The 17554-nt window shown below is 48.2% G+C and overlaps 3 protein-coding genes across 7 annotated transcripts; 2 read left to right on the top strand and 1 right to left on the bottom strand.

Annotated features, from left to right (window-relative positions):
* Positions 1-2700: 2700 nt before the first annotated feature.
* LOC117851760 (uncharacterized) lies at positions 2701-6615 on the top strand. Its single transcript, XM_072291426.1, has 5 exons — positions 2701-2758; positions 5141-5277; positions 5389-5526; positions 5603-5662; positions 5930-6615. Exons 1-5 carry the CDS (start codon positions 2701-2703, stop codon positions 6104-6106), a joined length of 570 nt encoding a protein of 189 aa, XP_072147527.1. The 3' UTR covers positions 6107-6615.
* A 208-nt stretch (positions 6616-6823) lies between these two features.
* Positions 6824-10866, top strand: LOC117833766 (uncharacterized). Of its 5 annotated transcripts, none has more exons than XR_004635550.2 (8): positions 6824-6958; positions 8850-8927; positions 9024-9099; positions 9251-9324; positions 9419-9489; positions 9611-9651; positions 9841-9899; positions 10113-10866. XR_004635550.2 is itself a non-coding variant. In XM_034713388.2 (7 exons), the coding sequence occupies exons 1-6, from the start codon at positions 6926-6928 to the stop codon at positions 9642-9644; spliced, it is 366 nt and encodes a 121-aa protein (XP_034569279.1). In that variant the 5' UTR covers positions 6824-6925; the 3' UTR covers positions 9645-9651; positions 10113-10866. The 5 variants fall into 5 exon arrangements, 3 of the variants coding, with proteins under 3 accessions (XP_034569279.1, XP_034569267.1, XP_034569262.1); XR_004635542.2 differs by having other exon boundaries at positions 10001-10866; XM_034713388.2 differs by lacking the exon at positions 9841-9899.
* Positions 10867-13262: 2396 nt separating this feature from the next.
* LOC117833758 (uncharacterized) lies at positions 13263-14463 on the bottom strand. The gene has a single exon (XM_034713358.2). The coding sequence runs from the start codon at positions 14265-14267 to the stop codon at positions 13653-13655; it is 615 nt and encodes a 204-aa protein (XP_034569249.1). The 5' UTR covers positions 14268-14463; the 3' UTR covers positions 13263-13652.
* Positions 14464-17554: the final 3091 nt, after the last annotated feature.

Raw genomic sequence — 17554 nt, 5'->3', positions numbered from 1 at the left:
AGGTGGGTAATTTTTTAAAATATAATAGGTCCAATGTCTATGATGATTTGAGTCTACCGATTGGTGGTCAGATTTTTTTTGAGAATTTCTTGTATTTTTTCTTTTTATGTAGTGTCCACCTAGGATCTTAGGTGGCTTCGAAAGAGCCTCCAATTATAGTAATAGTAAGATCCAACGGTTGCCACATGCCAAGACCGATGCGGGGGAGACCTCTGGGATGAATTAGGCCTCCATGGAAATCCATGGGATGGATTGTGCTTTTTTTTTTTGCGAGAACAAGATGCAACTTATATTAAAACATCACAGGTAGCACAGAACATCTTAGTTTTACAGTAAAGTTCCTGTGTAAAATGAAAATTACAACAAGCACCCTACTGTTCATCTTCGCGCCGAAGCCACTGCCATGACTGCCGGACCGCACCCAGGAACTTCAAGCCTCCAAACTCACCTATGCAAATCAAAGGGCGAACTCCAAACATTGGTAAACTGCATGAGATCCTCGGTAGAAGGCCATTAGCTGTCGGCCCCGTCGATTTGACCCCACAACCTCCTTCTTCCACCATGGATGTGAAACATCCAACCCAAAAAGATCCAGAGCGTAGCACGAGCACACACAGAGGGAACACCAGCAACTCCTCCAAAGAGGGCACCCTAGAAGAAGAGTCCCATCTGCTAGCATTCAGATGGACCCAAACCGACCTCACATGACAAATCAAGAAGAGGATCTTACCCGATCCATCCCGGAGGAGCAAAATCTACCCCGTCGAGCTGCCGTCACCGACAACCGGTGAGAGGAACACAACCCGCAGAGGAACGAACGCCACCCCTTCTGTTCGCAGGCGAACAAAATCGATGACATCGTTCCTCCGGCAAACCTTAGCTCCGCCGTTAACCTCCAACGCAGAGCAAACCCTAGACCTAAATAGACTCCTACCTAACCTATATACATCCGTACGAAGATTCGTCAGTCCTCCTCCCTCTCCGACGCCGAACCAGCCGTCGGAAAGGAAGAGGACCAGCAGAATCGCCGTCAGAAACGGCCGTCGCCTTGAACTCACTCTTTTCGCCTGTCTACACTGTAGCTGGGGATAAGGACGGGCCGTCGCATGGGATGGATTGTGCTTATACATGACTTTACTTTTACCAAAAAATATGGACAGAGGTAGTACATGGTATTTTGTTTTTCTCATTTGCTCTTATGCATACGAAGCCTTGTGTTCGTGTACGCCGGCCGTCGTGCTTGCACGTGCGGCTGTCGGGAGAGAGCAACTCCATCCGCATCCTATTGCACTGTGTTGATCCCGAAAAATATGTTGCACGGTTGGCCCTGCCAGTGTGCCACTGCCACCACGCGTTGAACTTCAAAAAGGGGTAGAAGGCGGGGACGGAAGGTTGGGGCCGTTGCAGTTGCAACAGAAGTGGGCTCACAGTCGTTGTTTACCACTCCGATCCGCCCCGGGCGTGTATTTGGCTGACAGCGATTAAATCGGTGAAGAGATTGCTGTTGGCGGTTGGTTATTTAGAGATGTCGGTGACGGGGGAAAACAGCACATCCAATATTCTTGCAGATGAATATGCTAAATTAAGGATCACGGAGGGCAGGCAGGCGGCAGGATGCTCGGCATCCATGGGGCCATCACTGACGGCCGGCAGGCCATGAAGTGGCAGGTACCAGCGGCCGGCGTTTCGGCAGCAGCTCATCTGGACTGACGACTAACCCACAAGCATCAGGTAAGCTACTTGCTAAAGTTTCAGCTAATTTATGTGCTGCGTGAATAGCTATGAGATTCATAATGTTATATGATAGGATGTTGGAAGGAGCTCTTAGCACTATCGTTCTTGACAGGCTAAAGGATTACCTTTCTTTCCCCGAGTATTCTTTTTAAAGGTAGTACTGTTTAAATCGTGCTTTGTCATTCGACAAAGATATCTTAGGGCCTGTTTGGTAGAGCTCCACGCAGCTTCAGATCCTCAAAAACAGCTGCGCTCCCAGTTTTTCCATCCAAACGGTCCAGCTCCGTGAAATCCGGATCCGCAAAAAACCCAAATCTAGCTCCCAGATCCACCAAATCCACGGAGCACCTCAGAGGGTGCTCTCAAAATGTTGGTTTTGTAACCTCTCGTGGAGTTGATGAAAATTACCCATCAATGCCATTGATTACACGTCCCCGTACCGGTTCGCTTTTTTTTTCTTTCCGTCGCCGCTCGTGGGCGCTGGGGAATACCGCGTCGGGGTGCGCGAGGTGGACTGTACCGGAGTGCCCCAGTGACGGTTTCCTCAAGATGCCATACGTTGTGCAGCTCTCGAACGGCTCGGCGGCGGCGGCGGCCGGAGCACGGAGCGACAAGACGTGCGCGGTCGCTTGCTAGCGAGACTGCTCGTGCACCGCGAACCTCTACGACGGAGCCAAGTGCTCTGTGTGGAGCGGCGAGCTCGTGAACCTGAGGAGACTCCTGCCAACGATCAAGGTGACCAAGGCGTTGCGGGGGCCGTGCTTCACCTCGTGTCGCGACCTCGGAGGCGCCACCGCCTGCTGCTGTTCGACTACCAGGCCGTCAAAGCGGCGACGCGGGATTTCATGGGGAAGCTTGGAGGAGGGCGGCCGCTCCGCCGTGTACTTCCTGGTGCACGCCGCGGTCAAGCTGCACGCGGGCGACGTGGTCGGCCTACTGGACGAGAAGCTAGCCGGAGATGCCTACATGGAGGAGCTCGAGAGGGTCTGCAAGGTCGCGTGCTGGTGCATTCAGGATGAAGAAGGCAACCGGCCGACGTGTTTCAGCATGATTTTTCCTTTGTTACATCAAGAGTGTAGTACGAGTACTATGTAGAAATCATAGCAAGCAGCCAAGCACCCCGGTAGGGTTAGATCCTCTGTAACAGGAAAACACCACGTGAAGAAAAAAAATGAGAAAAAAAAGGGAAAACACCAAGGGCATTAGTGGACAATCCAACCAAAAACTCTGTTTCTGGATCTAGAGTTGTTGTCTCAGCCAAACATTTTTTCTCAGCTCCATGGTGAGAGTATAAATCCACGCTGGAGCTGCTCTGTGGCGGAGCTGCTGTTTTTGAGGATCCGGAGCTGCGTGGAGCTCTGCCAAACAGGCCCTTAATTTGAGCTGTTCGGTCAACTTTTGAACTTTCAGTGGTTCTACATTTATAATTCATTTCTTACCAAATTGTTTTATGACCTGTATGGTATGCTGATGTTTTGTGCCATTATAAATTAAAATGATGTTTAGTGGCTTTAGGCGCCCAGGTCATCAAACCCACACCGGAGATTAGTCCTTTTTGACACTGACCCGTTATGCCCGCATTTAACTGAACAATCAGGTTTCTGCCTGATTTATAAACGTATTAGTGTAATGACAAATGTTATATGTAATGCTTATATATATGATGTTTATTACAACTCTAGGAATCACCATGCTCCTTCTGCAAGTTTTTTAAAATTCATGCTCCTCCTGCAACTTTCATGACCCTGAACTGAGTTTTGAGTCCCCCTTTTGTAGCTTTGACTTTTATCAGCCCCAGCAAATTCTAAGCAGCGCGCATTCCTTTTTTTAATCTGTTTGCACTTTGATTGACTTCCTTTAGTTTTTTTGTTCATGTACAAATGAAATCTTAGTTGCCAATTTGCTAGTGTCACAATGTCTTGTCCTAGTCACATATTCTTTTTTTCAAAAGACCTGTCCTAGCTACATATTCATTCGTGCCTTATTTAACACGTATTCACTTGTTTAATAGTAGTACTAAAACTGTCAGGATCTCTAACATTTTCTGATTTCCAATTACAAAGCAGTCTTATATATCTTACTATTTATGCTCAGTTCTTTTTTTTCCATTTGGAAATTCTGTTCTGTTTTGACACATTGGATGACTTTCAAGTAGCACATCTCTAGCATTATTACTATTATACTGGACTCTTGCGCACACTCTTGGAAGAATATTTGGTGGCTTCTTTGAGTAATCTTTTTTTTTCGTGAATACGCAGGAGAGCTGCGTATCTTTGTATTAAGAAGAAAAAAGTTTTGTACATCGCTGGCCTATCCGGGCGTACGCACACGTGTTTAGGCATGTTTTAGCTTACATTACACCACCGCAACGACAACACAGATGGCACAGAAAGGCCGAAATCAGAAATGCTGATCTAAAACACCTGATGGTATCGGCCAGCCTATGGCAGCCAGGTGTTTTGCACCAGAGGCGCACCAGAGTTGCCCTTCCTGAATGATCTCCTGCAGCAGTTGTGAGGCATCCTTTGGTGGTGATCTTGCAAACACTCTTTCATTGCGTTCCTTCCATATTTTCCATGAAACAAGCATAAACATTGAATCGAAGCCTTTCATTTGCCCGGAATGGACACCGCTTCTCTTGCTGAGCCACCAGTCTAGCAGTCCGACTTCATTTGCTGGGATGGCGTTGTGCAGGTTCAGTACCGCACTGACTCAATGCCACACATGCATAGAGAATGGGCACCTGGAGAAGAGGGGATCTGCAGTCTCTGATTCCTGGTCACACAGGCCACAACGCGCATGATCTTGCAATCCTCGCCTCTGCCTCCTAGTAGCTGTCCAGAGCCGATTCTTGACAGCTAACCACATGAATACCTTCACTTTCAATGGTGCCCAAGCCTTCCAAATCGGTTCCACTGCGGCAAACTTGACGGAGGTGCTGTAGAAGAACTTGCATACCGATTTAGAGGAGTAAGAACCAGAGATATCCCATTTCCAAGTCATCAAATCTTCGACCCCGGGCGTTAACTGAACCTGCTGTAAGTGATGCCATAAGGTGACGTATTCAGTTAACGCAGTTACTATTAGGTGTCTGACAATATCATGAATCCATTGCTTTTGGTGCATCCCCTGCGCTACTGTCCGTCGATTCTTGATTCGTGGCCTGATCAAGTTGCACAATTCCGGAGCCAAGGTACACGGCGAGGCCTGACCCATCCAGTTATCGACCCAAAATAACGCTAAGTTGCCATCTCCTACTTGTACCTGAATCGAAGCTTGGAACAGTTTTTTCAGATCATTATCCTGTTCGAAGTCGAGCTGCATATGTTCTTTGAGTAATCAAGTGTCTAAGCTGTAAGATCTGTAGCATGATGAAACATGAACTATTTTGTGAATTGGTTCTTAGGAGGGCATACAGCAGAAATGATGGATATTGTAAAAACGCTTCAGAAGGATAGGTTCACACCAAGGTACTATGTGGCTGCACTTACTGACAACATGAGTATTCAAAAAGCAGAGGTCTGTGAACAATCACTGATTCAGGTGGAGTTCAAGTATCATGTTGCATTGAACTAAACATATGCTGGGAACTTTCTAAACTAGCTACTATCTGGAATATGATTATATTTAATGCCTCTTCAGAGTGGCGGAAAGAAGACCGCCGAGACTGCCCATTTCATGCAGATATATCGTAGTCGTGAAGTAGGCCAATCCTACATTACCTCCATCGCGACAACATTGCTAGCCACATTGCATGCTATGTGGCTAGTAATAAGAATCAGACCACAAGTGGTGTGTAGCTGTTCAAATTATATCAACTATTTGCAGCATGAGCTCAGAATACTTAACTTTTGTGATACTCCTGCAGATATTTTGCAATGGTCCAGGGACATGCTTTCCTCTATGTGTCTCGGCCTTCCTTCTGAAGGTAGCCCTGACACCATAGTCCATAGCTTCTATACTCGCTTATTTGATGCCATATAAGACTTCGACCTTTATTTTTGTTAGCCTTATAGAACATCACCTTGGAGGTTAATATTGCCATCAATCTGATGATAACTACTAATTTATCCATCCCAAATTTTTGTTAGCCTTATAGAACATCACCTTGGAGGCTAATTTCTTCATCCCAAATTTCAAGTCGATGCCATACTTTCTAGTATCTAACTAGTTTTGGATCGCTGTCTTTCTTTAGGTGCTTGGTTTGGGATGGTCCTCCATTTTCTACATTGAAAGCATTGCAAGAGTGAAGAAGCTTTCGTTGAGCGGTTTACTGTTTTACAAGCTACGGATAACTGACCAGTTCTTCGTGCAGTGGCCCCAGCTGCAGCAAAAATATCCACGAGCAAGCTACGCTGGCCGTTTGATGTGAAGACTCATCCATATCTGACATTTGGATACTGTATTTTCTAACTCAAAATGAACACACTGACAATCACTTATACATATACAATTGTGGTTGCCTTAAGAAAAATGAAAGGCTTTACAGACAGTCATACTTCATATTTGGAGCATGGAAATACAGTTACTTTAAGATAATCTTTGTGAATGAAAGTGAATCAAAGTAGGCTCATAGAAGCTACTGCAGAGTGTAAAATTCATTTTGTATGTTTCAAGATAAAGATTATATGTTTTCATTTTGTGCCTGCCCCTGTTTGATTTCTAATCTACAACCTGGAATTCAGCAATCTTTTATAAGTTCTTTTGCTGGGTGGTATCTCGGCTAATTTTCCAAACCATTTTCAGGGTAAGGTAATGCATTCCAAACATTTTTTTTTGAGAGGTAATGCATTACAAACATAAGGGTCCACTTCCGTATCAGTACATCTCGGCCTAACAGGGCTACACATTTGCTCTCAGCCGGCCCAGTAAGCAAAGCCCTCTGCGGTCAGGGCCTCACGACGGGCGGATGCGTGGAGCCCTCCGGGACACGAAAGGACAGGTGTGCGGGTCAGATCCACGTCATCACCTATCCCTGTTATCCCATATCCATCACGCAAAATATAATAATCTGACGAAAACAGAAAAGGTGGGGGAATTAGTCAAGAACTCCGATCCCACCTACCCATCGATCAATCAACTCCGGTTACTCCCCAATCCGCCAAGACGGGCCCGGGAATCCCAACGCGCGAGCGGAAGAAGGGAATCCCGCTGCGCGAAGCGAGCTCGAGGTGATGATTTGTTTCGGTTTATGGACGGAGCAAGCAAGGAGCCTCTCCACAAGGTAACCAACATACACACGCGATTACTCTTCAATCTCCGATTATTTCCAGAGATCGGGTGCTCTAGGCCTTTCAGCTTTGATTCCTGGACCTTTAGCTTCAGTTCTACCATGCAGACAACACCGGATTTAGAATTTCTGGGCTGAGCGCCGCCGCCTCTTATCGAAGTGCAGGAGGGGAGGCGGCTAATCGTGGTCACTTTGGCCTGAAAAGGCGGACAGAGTCTGCGCTATTTTTTGATTGGTTTATTTTCGAGCTGCTTTTAGCGTTTGCGTGAGTGTCACAACTAGTTTTGGCTGTACTGTAGTATTGCTTTGCTGCGATCTCGCTAGTGGACTGCACAGGGCTGTGTGGCCATAATTAGGATTGCTCAGCTCAACCGTGGCGAGTGGCTTGTTTTCCTCGTTGAATTGTAGGCTGCATTCCCGTCTGCGTCTGCCGCACAAGTACTTTCAGTTCAATTTTCTTCGCAACATTTGCAGTTGCTTTTAAAATTTAGAGCTGATCAGAGATGCAGCAGCCAAAATGATCCCAATTCAGAGGTAGTTTGGTCACGACTCATGAACCAGACTATGGCTGGCATATCGGCTACCACGGGAACTCTGTTACTGTTAGCTTACTGGTCCGGCCTTGTATCTGCTAGATGAAATGAATGTTTTCTTATTTCTGAATGGCATCTTTCTGAATTATGTATGGCTCGTGAATGTCATTCTGGGTACGTTCTCTTTCCTAGCCTTGCTAGTAGGCAAGAAAATACTTCGTAGTGGATGAGAGCCCAGTCGGTTCTTAGAAAGCAAGAGAATCCTTGTCCCTGCACAAATTCAAGCTTCCTTGCTTGATGGAAGTAAACATGTCGTCTTCAGTAACGCTCACTTGTTGGAACAATACTTTCATTGCACTCCTGGCGCAGTCAGTGGCAGACTGTAAATTCAATGGGGCCAACATCTAATAGAGTTTAGATTGCAAGAGTTAGAGGGGGCTAGTTCCCTGCTTCAACTCCAAGTTAGCCTTAATGACCTAATACTTCCTCTATAAATTAGCAAAATTGAGGAGGGGCCATGGCCCATCCTGGACCTTACTAAGCTCCACCCTTGGGTAGAGTGTTCACCTCTCCGGACCGTTGGTCAAGCTTTTAAATTGTATGAGTTAGTGCTGTGCAGGACTCTGAGATTTTTATTTGTATTGGTCCACTGAAGAGCTAAATTTGGTCAGAAATTGGGCTCATCGTTTTTTAAATAGATTCGTGACAAAGTTCCTACTTGATGTTTGCTTTGCGTAAGTCGATTTGACTACCATATTGTCTCCTGCCTCCAGCCACGCTTGTTGTGATTTGTTGCTTTCAGAGGTGAACAAATACTTAGTTAGTGACTTAATCATTCCTTGTCTAGTGTGACACTACAACTGGATTCTTTTTCTAGCAAATGCTATCTACTGCACGAATTTAACTCATGTAGTTAATTGTTTTAATGGTTTGCTGGTGCTCAATATGGTGTGAACTCAAGAAACAAGTTGTCATGAAAACCCAACTTTCTCATGTTAAGTGCTCAAGACCTGTCTCATGTAGAACCCATGCTCGTTACCTTTTGATCTACATACTGAAGGTTTATTTTATACCATTATATGCTCACCCTATCACTATTTTCCTTGATACTGCACTCCTATATTTGGTTTGTTTTATTATTATTATTATTATTATGTTTTTGTTCGATATTTGTTAATATGTTGTAACATGTCCTACTTATCCGGTTACTGCAATTCACATGTATGGTGATCCAAATGCTATTCATATTCTGGCAATATCCATTGCAATATGACATATATGGTTCCCACACAGCTACAGTAATTCATCTCTTATTCACTGCATTTATTTCATGAACTTCATTGTAATTGCAGGACTACTACAAAGTTCTGGAGGTTGACTATGACGCATCTGACGACACCATCAAATTGAGCTATAGAAGATTAGCTTTGGTGAGCTGCTGTCCAACCTCTGTGCTTCAAGCAAATATCATCCATGCAAAAAACGGTTTGTAGATAAACTCATTGCACCCCATACTTCCTCTGTAGATGTGGCATCCAGACAAGCATAAGGGTGATAGCGATGTCACAGCTAAATTTCAGGAGATTAATGAAGCATACAAGGGTATTCTTCCTGTCCATAGTATTTAGGCACTTAGTCTTTACAATTCTTGTGACTCCATAGAAATAAGAACGGATGACCTCACTAGCACCCACAATTATGAACTGTTCACAAACTTTACTAACTTACATCTTTGGCTCTCTTCTTTTTCCAGTTTTAAGTGATCCAGCTAAGCGACTAGAATACGACCTTTCCGGCTGTTACGAGATCAATCAATATACTTTGCGTGTAAGATTTTATTGTTCTTTAGCCAGACAGCAGTCACCTCCCATTAGCATTTCTGCACTCTGTCTTATAGTCTCGGTCCTCTCTTGTATTTCAGGAGTACCTTACAAGATTTAAGGGTATGATACTTACCTGCAATGGCCTTGGCATAGGTCACCCCTCAAAATGGTAAAGGCAACTAATTTATATCGATTTAATGTTTTGTTTTCTACTCTTGATTATTTTTGGATCCACACATGTTTGGAGATCCTGTACAAGAATGATGATGTTAAATATTTATCATTTGCAGGTCTCGGCATTTGAGGGAATTGAAGCCCCATTGATCAACAGGTATAGATGTACCATCACTGATGCTGATCAGATTTACTGTTCTTTGTAAGATACAATGTGGTGTGTCTCATACAATGGCAATTTGCCCCTTTCTGCCAAAAGAGATTCATGTATATTATTTCCAGTTGCTCTTATTGGTGACTGACTGGTTACTAATACAAATTAGCACCTTTGTCAATATAAGCGCAGCTCAAAAGAAGCTAAACACTAGAAGGACTATTTAAATCATAAACCTTCATCTTAGTCAGGTACGTTTTCCTTTTCTTTTAACCAAGACAAAATCGTAGATTTTGATGTTAAAAGACTGATACAAGAAGGATGAATTGCTCGGTACGCTTGTATGCTGTAGAGTGTAGACCAGCTTGCATCACCGAAACCTCTGTGAGCCGACGTCGCTACCGGCAGCCTTTGGTTGGACAAGATATTAATCATTACTGGAAATCTACTCTCTTTTTTTCCAGATCAGCGCTTCCTTTATTATCTGCGTGGTATAAAATCAGCAAGTGGCTTGCTTCTGAATCAATGCACTCTGATCCCCAAGTGCAGTGTCTTGACCTGTAAAGTGTGTGGAAGCTAGTCGTGCCATGTCAGCTTTTGTCTCAATAATCGCGTACCAGGCGTGATCTTCAAATCGCAATGAATCATGAATAGGCTCACTGCTTCATGTATGACAATCGTTGTATGGCAATCGTTGTGTGTTGTTGGTATCCAGTAGGCCAGCCACTATCAACAATTGTTCTGTGCTATTACTACGAGCAATTCACGTGAAGGGAGACTACAGACGTTGGCGTCCGAAACAGAATCAGGAACTGAATATCAGCGTGCATTGCTGAAGCCTGAAGGCCTGAGACCTCCTGACGTTCTTGGATAATGGTCGCACACTACTGAAAATCAGCGTGCATTACTGAAAATCACCGAGTGGGTTGCATATCTTTTAGTTCAAATGTAGTACTCCCTCCATCCTAAAATAAATGTACTTCTAGAGTTTGGGTGAAAAGATCATTGTTAGTGAAAAAATTACATATATACCCGTATAAAGATGTAATCATTACATTTTGGGAGGAGAGAAAGTAGAAAAAGACAACTAGAATTAGGTGGTTCCATTTCCATATGTGCATTTATTTTGGGACAAATTTTGAACTTTAGAGATGTACTTGTTCTGGGATGGAGGGAGTATATCCTAATATGCATCGATTCTGTTTGGAACAGCTTAAATCTTATTTATAGCTAAAATAAGCTGAGACTAGTAGCTAAATAGTACGCTTTTTTTAAGCTTCTCCTGCCCACACTCCTCCCCACAGCTTAAAACGTAGAAGCTTGACTCCATCCGTTTAGATGAGAAGCGCTTTTTTAGCTTATTTTCCCGTATATTAGTGTAGCTTATTTTCCTTCTCTCCGCGCTGTACAAACGAGTGGGAGCTGTTTATGCCATCACAGCTTTTTGTCAGGTGTGACAATCAATCCGCGACAGCATATAGCCTCACTGTTGCATGTAGACTAGCCCTGTGGCACGGATTTGATTCCAGATCTCAAGTTGGCAAGCAAGCAACCGTACCCGCCTCCGTTGGCCCACGGTTTTCGTAGGGGGCCTCGGAATCGGGTGGAGGCGGACGGGCCGATAGGATCGGACGGTGCCGTGCGTGGGCTGGCCCTGTACGACAGGCTTGATGAGCAAGGCAACATCATGTTGGCGTCAGACGGGGACTGTCCCTACTCCCCCCCCCAAAGTCCCACCCGTTGTCCCGTTCTCGGTTCTCCCCTCGGCCCTCGGGCTCGGGTGGGTGGTGGTGACCGGTGCGGCGGAGTAAAAATTGAATGTTCTCCCGCACGCGGCGGACAAAAGCTGCGCCGGTCCATTCCGCCATCAGCCATCCAGGACCAGCCAGGCGGCTGTCAGGCTTGGGTCAGCGGTCACTCCATGCGTCTACCGCGGTCCGCGGACAACCCCAGGCTAGGCTAGGGAGCAAGCAGGTCGTCTGTGGTTTCTGGTTTGGCCGCTCTCGAGCGGACGGGACGTTAACCTCGCCGGACTATTGTTCGTCAGTGAAACAATTTTTCCAGCTGAGATAACCGGCGGAAAGCAGCCGGAGTCCCTGATGTACAGGCCCGGTACAGTTGTCCCGCTCGGAGACGAGGAGGGCGCTGTTGGGTGATGGCGGACTGGCACTTCGCCGTGCGAGGACGCGAGGGGAGGATCCCAGCTCGGTGCCGTGCCCACCCGACCCGACCTATGACCCGGCACATCACGATATTCTTCTTGGGGAACGGCGCGCCAACATGCTCCCATCGCAGATCCGCCACCCGGAGATGGCAAGACGAGGACGGGGCGCCTACCGCGCGGCGGCCCCCCACACACCGTGGCGACGGGAGCGGCGGTGGACGGGCACCTGTGATCTCGGCTTCCAGAGTGTTCCGAGCCTCGGACTCTTGTAGCACGTACGTTCCCCTTCCCCAGTAGTTTCCGCAGCGGATCTGGGCCGGGGCATGCTTGTATGGCAAGTTACCTTGGTCGCTGATGGACAGGCTGACATCCCTTCTGGCGCCGCGGCAGTGGAGAGCTCCTGTCCCGCGTTTCGTGAGTCAGCGAAGGATTGGACAAAACGAGACATGTGCTGTGGCTGTGGGTAAACGATTTACGGAATCCGCGATCTTGAAAGGAATTTGCGTCAAGAAATGAACCGGTAGAGCGTGTGGACGTGCTGTGTAGTTGGGTAGCTGGAAAGAGAAGGGAAAAGGAAAACCGATGAGCCAGTAGTGAGTAATGACTGCTCATCTCGCTGCTCGCTGCTCGCTGCTGCGCGACCTGCGCCTGCCGAGGAGGCAGACGCAGCGGCGGGAGACAGGGCAGGCGGGCAGGCGGCGCGCTAGAAGCCTAGGAGTAGAAGCAAGCGCAGAGCAGGGAAGAGACGGAGAGGCCCCTGCATCAGCAGCGCAATCGCAGCGTTCGCGCGTACCACGCTGCTTCCGCCTTGTGGGCCCAGCTTGTCGGTCGCCGAAGAGCGTTCCTCATCTGCCCGCTCTGCTCCGTCCAGAGATCAGGACGAGCACGCCTGAAGCTTGGAGGGCCTTGTTTAGTTGGCTAATTTAGGAGATGCAAAATTATGAGAGTACTATAGCACACTGTAGCGTTTCGTTTGTATTTATGAATTATTATCTAAATATTGACTAATTAGGCTTAAAAGATTTGTCTCGCAAAGTACGACAAAACTGTGCAATTAATTTTTAATTTTATCTACATTTAGTACTCCATGCATGTACCGCAAGTTTGATGTGATGGGGAATCTTCTTTTTGCATAGTGTTAAAGTTAGAAGTTGGGGGTAACTAAACATAGCCTAAGCTTCGTTAGGTTAGTGAGTGAGTGAAGCGAATGAATGAAACCTACGCAATTCTTGGTGCTAATGATGCTTTTCCCCCTTTGAAGCTAATGCTAACACTGAAATGTGCACCAACGATGCATATGCCGCCAACTGACAAGGCACGCGTGGTTGATCTGTCAGCCGAGCGTGCGCTTCTGTAATTCCTACTGTATCGTCGTGCGCCTACTTACTATGAGTACTGTATTGCCTAAATATCATCTGCCAACTGCCGACGAGAAAGTCATCAAAGGAAATGGAAATGCAAACTACTTCAGTTCATGGGGTGAATGTAGCAGTACAAAAAAAAGATAATCAAATTGGAGAGCATAAAATATCCAATTTGGTGTTACAGAGTGGGGTACAAGCACACTACTAAAAGTGAAGGAAACCATGAGGAGGTCATCACCCACTAGCATATGCACACATCCCGCCCAGATCACAGGCTTTCACGTTTCGGTCTAACTTAATCATGGAATTAGCGGCACGCCACCACAAAAGGAGAAAAGGAGATCGAACGCTCCTCCTCTAATCCACCGCCTCATATAGTTAAAATTAATAATTAACGATTCCCGGCCATCACATGACCCCCACCCCACCCGCTGATCACTTTTCCGGCCATCTGGAGGTGGTACCTTGCGCTGCGCTCACGCCCGCCCGGCCACGCTCGCCGACGACCTCCGGTGCCGGAACGCCTTGAGCGGGCTCGGGAAGTGCCACCCCCACCGCGCCCGCACTGCCGCCGCCGCGGTCTTGGCCTCCACGGCCGTGGCGGACACGGAACTCGAGCGCGGCAGCCCCAGCCCCTCCTCCTCGTCCTCCTCCGGCTCCGCGTCAGCGTCACCGTCCCGCGCCGCGGGCTTCCAGAACTGCGGCCAGCCCCAGACCCGCGCCCTCCGCCTCCCGCCGGAGGCCGGCGCCGCGGAGGGGCCGGCGGCGGCGAACGCGGCGGAGGAGCCCGCGGCCACGGACCGCGAGCGCGCGATCCGGTGCTCCCGCTCGATGAGGCTATGCACGCGCCCCACGGCGTCGCCGGACGCCGATGAGGAGGAGGACGGGGAGGCGCACGACGCGGCGCAGGGGCAGGGCCGCACGTGCGCGCAGTTGGGGCACAGGCGGAGGAGCCGGTCGCGGAGGCAGTACGGGCACACCCCGCCGCCGGATCTCGCGGCGGCCGGGTGCTTCCGGCACCGCCACTCGTCGCCTCCTCCTCCACCGCCGCCGCCGGCTGCCACGGCCGCCGCTGCCTTCTCCGCCTTCATCGATTCGGTTGCCCTCCCTCTTCTCCCTGGCTCCCTCCTTCCCAAGCTTCTCGCTTCCTCTTCTCTTCTCGCTCTCTCTGTGCGCGTGTGAGGGGACGGGCGTTACGAGCTCGCAGCGTCGCTGTTGAAAAAGAGCGAGGGAACGGCACGGAGTCTATAATAGGAGGCTAACGGCGTGTGGTTTCGTGGCGAGTATAACGGGCATGGCCTTTGGAGGTATCTACGGGGGTGCCATTGGAGGAGTTGGCGAGTGGTTGCCCGGGGATCTTCTGCGGTTGAGCCGCAACTGCATAAACCATCCGGGGAATTGTTTAAATTTGGTTTGAGTCTGAACAGTGACGTTGACTCATTTTACCTCCTTTCCTTACGTGAAATAAATAATTACTGTGCAGCATATGCAGCCGAACGAACCAAAGCAACTGTGCAACATACTGAGCAAATCACACCAGAGAGAAGCAGCCGTGGTTAGTTTTTTCCCCAGTTGGGAATTCCACGCCGTTAGTTGTCACAGAGGATCCTGGTGCGGGGTCGAAAGATAAGGCTGCCGCCGCACGTGCGGGGTGGGACTGCGAGCGCCTGACGTGCAGAGGGTACAGAGCTGCAGCTGCGGGCTGGTTTCCTCGTAGGTATTGTGCCGTGCCTACTGCCACACGCACGTTTGTACGCGAGCTGCCGCGGTGCGTCGCGATGTCAACGGGTGTACCGCACGTGTGCTTGACAATTCCCGGCCGCACGCGCCGCGCGATGTCTGGTTCGGTATTGCTCCTCGGCAAGTCAAAACGGTTCCGTTTCAGTATAAAATTACCATGTTTTTTCTCCCTGCATTTTATCTGAGCTAGGTCTTGGTCCCTTGCTTCTAATAACTCAAGATCCTCCGTAGCGTGGCGACTAAAAAGCTTGATGGCGTCAAGCTGTGACGGCACGGTGCTTCTTTCGGCGGCCGCGGGCGGCCTGCATGCGTGCACGCACGTCCCGTGCAAATCCGTGCGCGTCCGTAACGAGGAGTGCACGTATGTAATTTGCATTTTTGCAAGATAATTTTTTTGCGCTGTGTGTGGACAAATGACACGCTAAACGATCATCTGGGGCTCCTAACGACAATGGCTAATGCCAAATCAGACAACCTAGATAGCAGATTCCGTGGCGCGTACCGGTTACCAAACCAAGGGCACTCCCCACTCCAGCCAAGCAAAAACCACGTACAGGCAGCACAGGGTCAGGCTACAGCCATGCCTTTGGAGTCACGCGAAATTTCAGGGAGTCTGTAGGAAATCTCGTTGTCGAATGAACTATCAACGTGCTCGTCATGATTGGATGCTGCTGCCTCCGAAACCATCCAATTCTGTTCGGAAAGGGACCAATGCCAAGCCTCCCTCCACGTATCAGTCCGCGAACATAGTTCCATGTGCCGTCTTAGCGATGTTGAAGGCTCGATCACTTGTTTCCGACCGTCGGCAGGGCGAAAAATCAAATAAAAAAAAATCTCGTCCCAGCCGTGTCCTTAAAATGCTCCTAGCTAAACAATGCCAACCCGTGTACAAAACTTTGTTCCTTGGTCCAAACTTAAAAAAATAATCTGAAACTAGCACCGCTGACGTGCCAGTCTATGGGCTCGGCCGCCAACTAACATCGGAGCGCAAACAAACACAAAACACAGCAGCGGCGGAGGCCAGGCAACACGTATGCCTCTGCCTCCCTGGTCCAGAAGATACTGCAGAGCGGCGCACGGGCGCGTACGGGCCCCGTCCTCCACGTCCCGGTAGCGGTAGGTGCCGCCCGCGCCCGCGCCGCGCGGCACATGGGCGACGGGTGCCCGGCCCGCGCGCGCGCTGGCGGTCGGCGTCAAGTCAGAGAGAGTATCCCGAGGACGGCGACGGGGATCAAATTAGCCTAGTCTAAGCCCGGTTCCCACTGGACGGCCAAAACTTTAGCGGAGGTCTTAGTCTCGCCGTCACGTTGCTCTGCGTTAATTGAGCTCGCGTGGACGAACCAGGTAGGTTACCTGCTTAACTAACTAACCGCAACGGGCGATTAAGTGGAGTAGCCTTTGTCATTTGTGACATTGTTTAAGGTGGCTAGATCATGTGTATCTACCCGGTGTCAGCTTATGTCCTTTTCTGGAGCTGAGCAAGTGAGCATGGACTATTGGACCGCAGTCGTATGGGTGTATGGTAGTCCCTACTACATCAGAGGTTTGCACACTAATTAGGAGTATTAAATGTAGTCTAATGATAAAACTAATTGAATAAATGAGGACTAATTCGCGAGACGAATCTATTAAGCCTAATTAGTACATGATTAGCCCATGTGATGCTATAGTGCTATAGTAAACATGTGCTAATTATGGATTAATTAGGCTTAATAGATTCGTCTCGCGAATTAGCCCTCATTTATGCAATTAGTTTTATAATTAGTTTAATATTTCTAATTAGTATCAAACATCCGATGTGATCCAGACTAAAAATTAGTCCATGGATCCAAACATCCCGTTACTGGCTACAAAGAACAATAGTGAGGAACATCAAGAATGTTTAGGTTGGTGGTCAGTCACTCGAATCACCGGCAACATCACAAATTCACAAGAAAGGAAAAGACTATAATGCAAACCCCTCGCCTCTGCTGTCACCATCGTCAAGAAAGAAAAAGTTAATGACCGGAAGACTTGGACAGGGATCGTGCCTGTTCCAAAACCGCGCCTGTTGCGTAAATTGACTAGGGTTCAGATGACTGTTGCAAGAGTGGGTGGAACACCAGCTAGCTGCTCGAGACATTCCATTCCGTCTGTCGCTGCGAGGCAAACAGATGCAAACAAGAAACACGCAGTTTAAAATCGTTCGTGCTGGATCCGGGAGTGGAAGGCTGTCGCGCCGCGTCCAAAAGCCAAGGCCTTGTTTACTTCAACCCTAACTTCCAACTTTGGCACTATGTAAAAAGAAGATTCCCATCACATCAAACTTGCGGTGCATGCATGGAGTACTAAATGTAGATGAAATTAAAAACTAATTGCACAGTTTTGTTGTACTTTGCGAGACGAATCTTTTGAGCCTAATTAGTCAATGTTTGGACAATAATGCACAAATACAAACGAAACGCTACAGTGTGCTACAGTACTGTAACAGTAATTTGGTACCTCCCAACTTTGGCAACTAAACAAGGCCCAAAAGGAACTTTGGACGCCGGCCGGATAGTGGATGGATGCGTAACAGTAGCGCTGTGCCTTTGCATATGCGCTTGCCAGTTTCACGATAACGTACACGATGGAGCGGTACCTGGACTCCAGCTTGTCA

This window comes from Setaria viridis, chromosome 1, assembly GCF_005286985.2.
Source record: "Setaria viridis chromosome 1, Setaria_viridis_v4.0, whole genome shotgun sequence".
NCBI lineage: Eukaryota > Viridiplantae > Streptophyta > Magnoliopsida > Poales > Poaceae > Setaria > Setaria viridis.
This window is presented reverse-complemented; position numbering and strand designations above follow the sequence as displayed.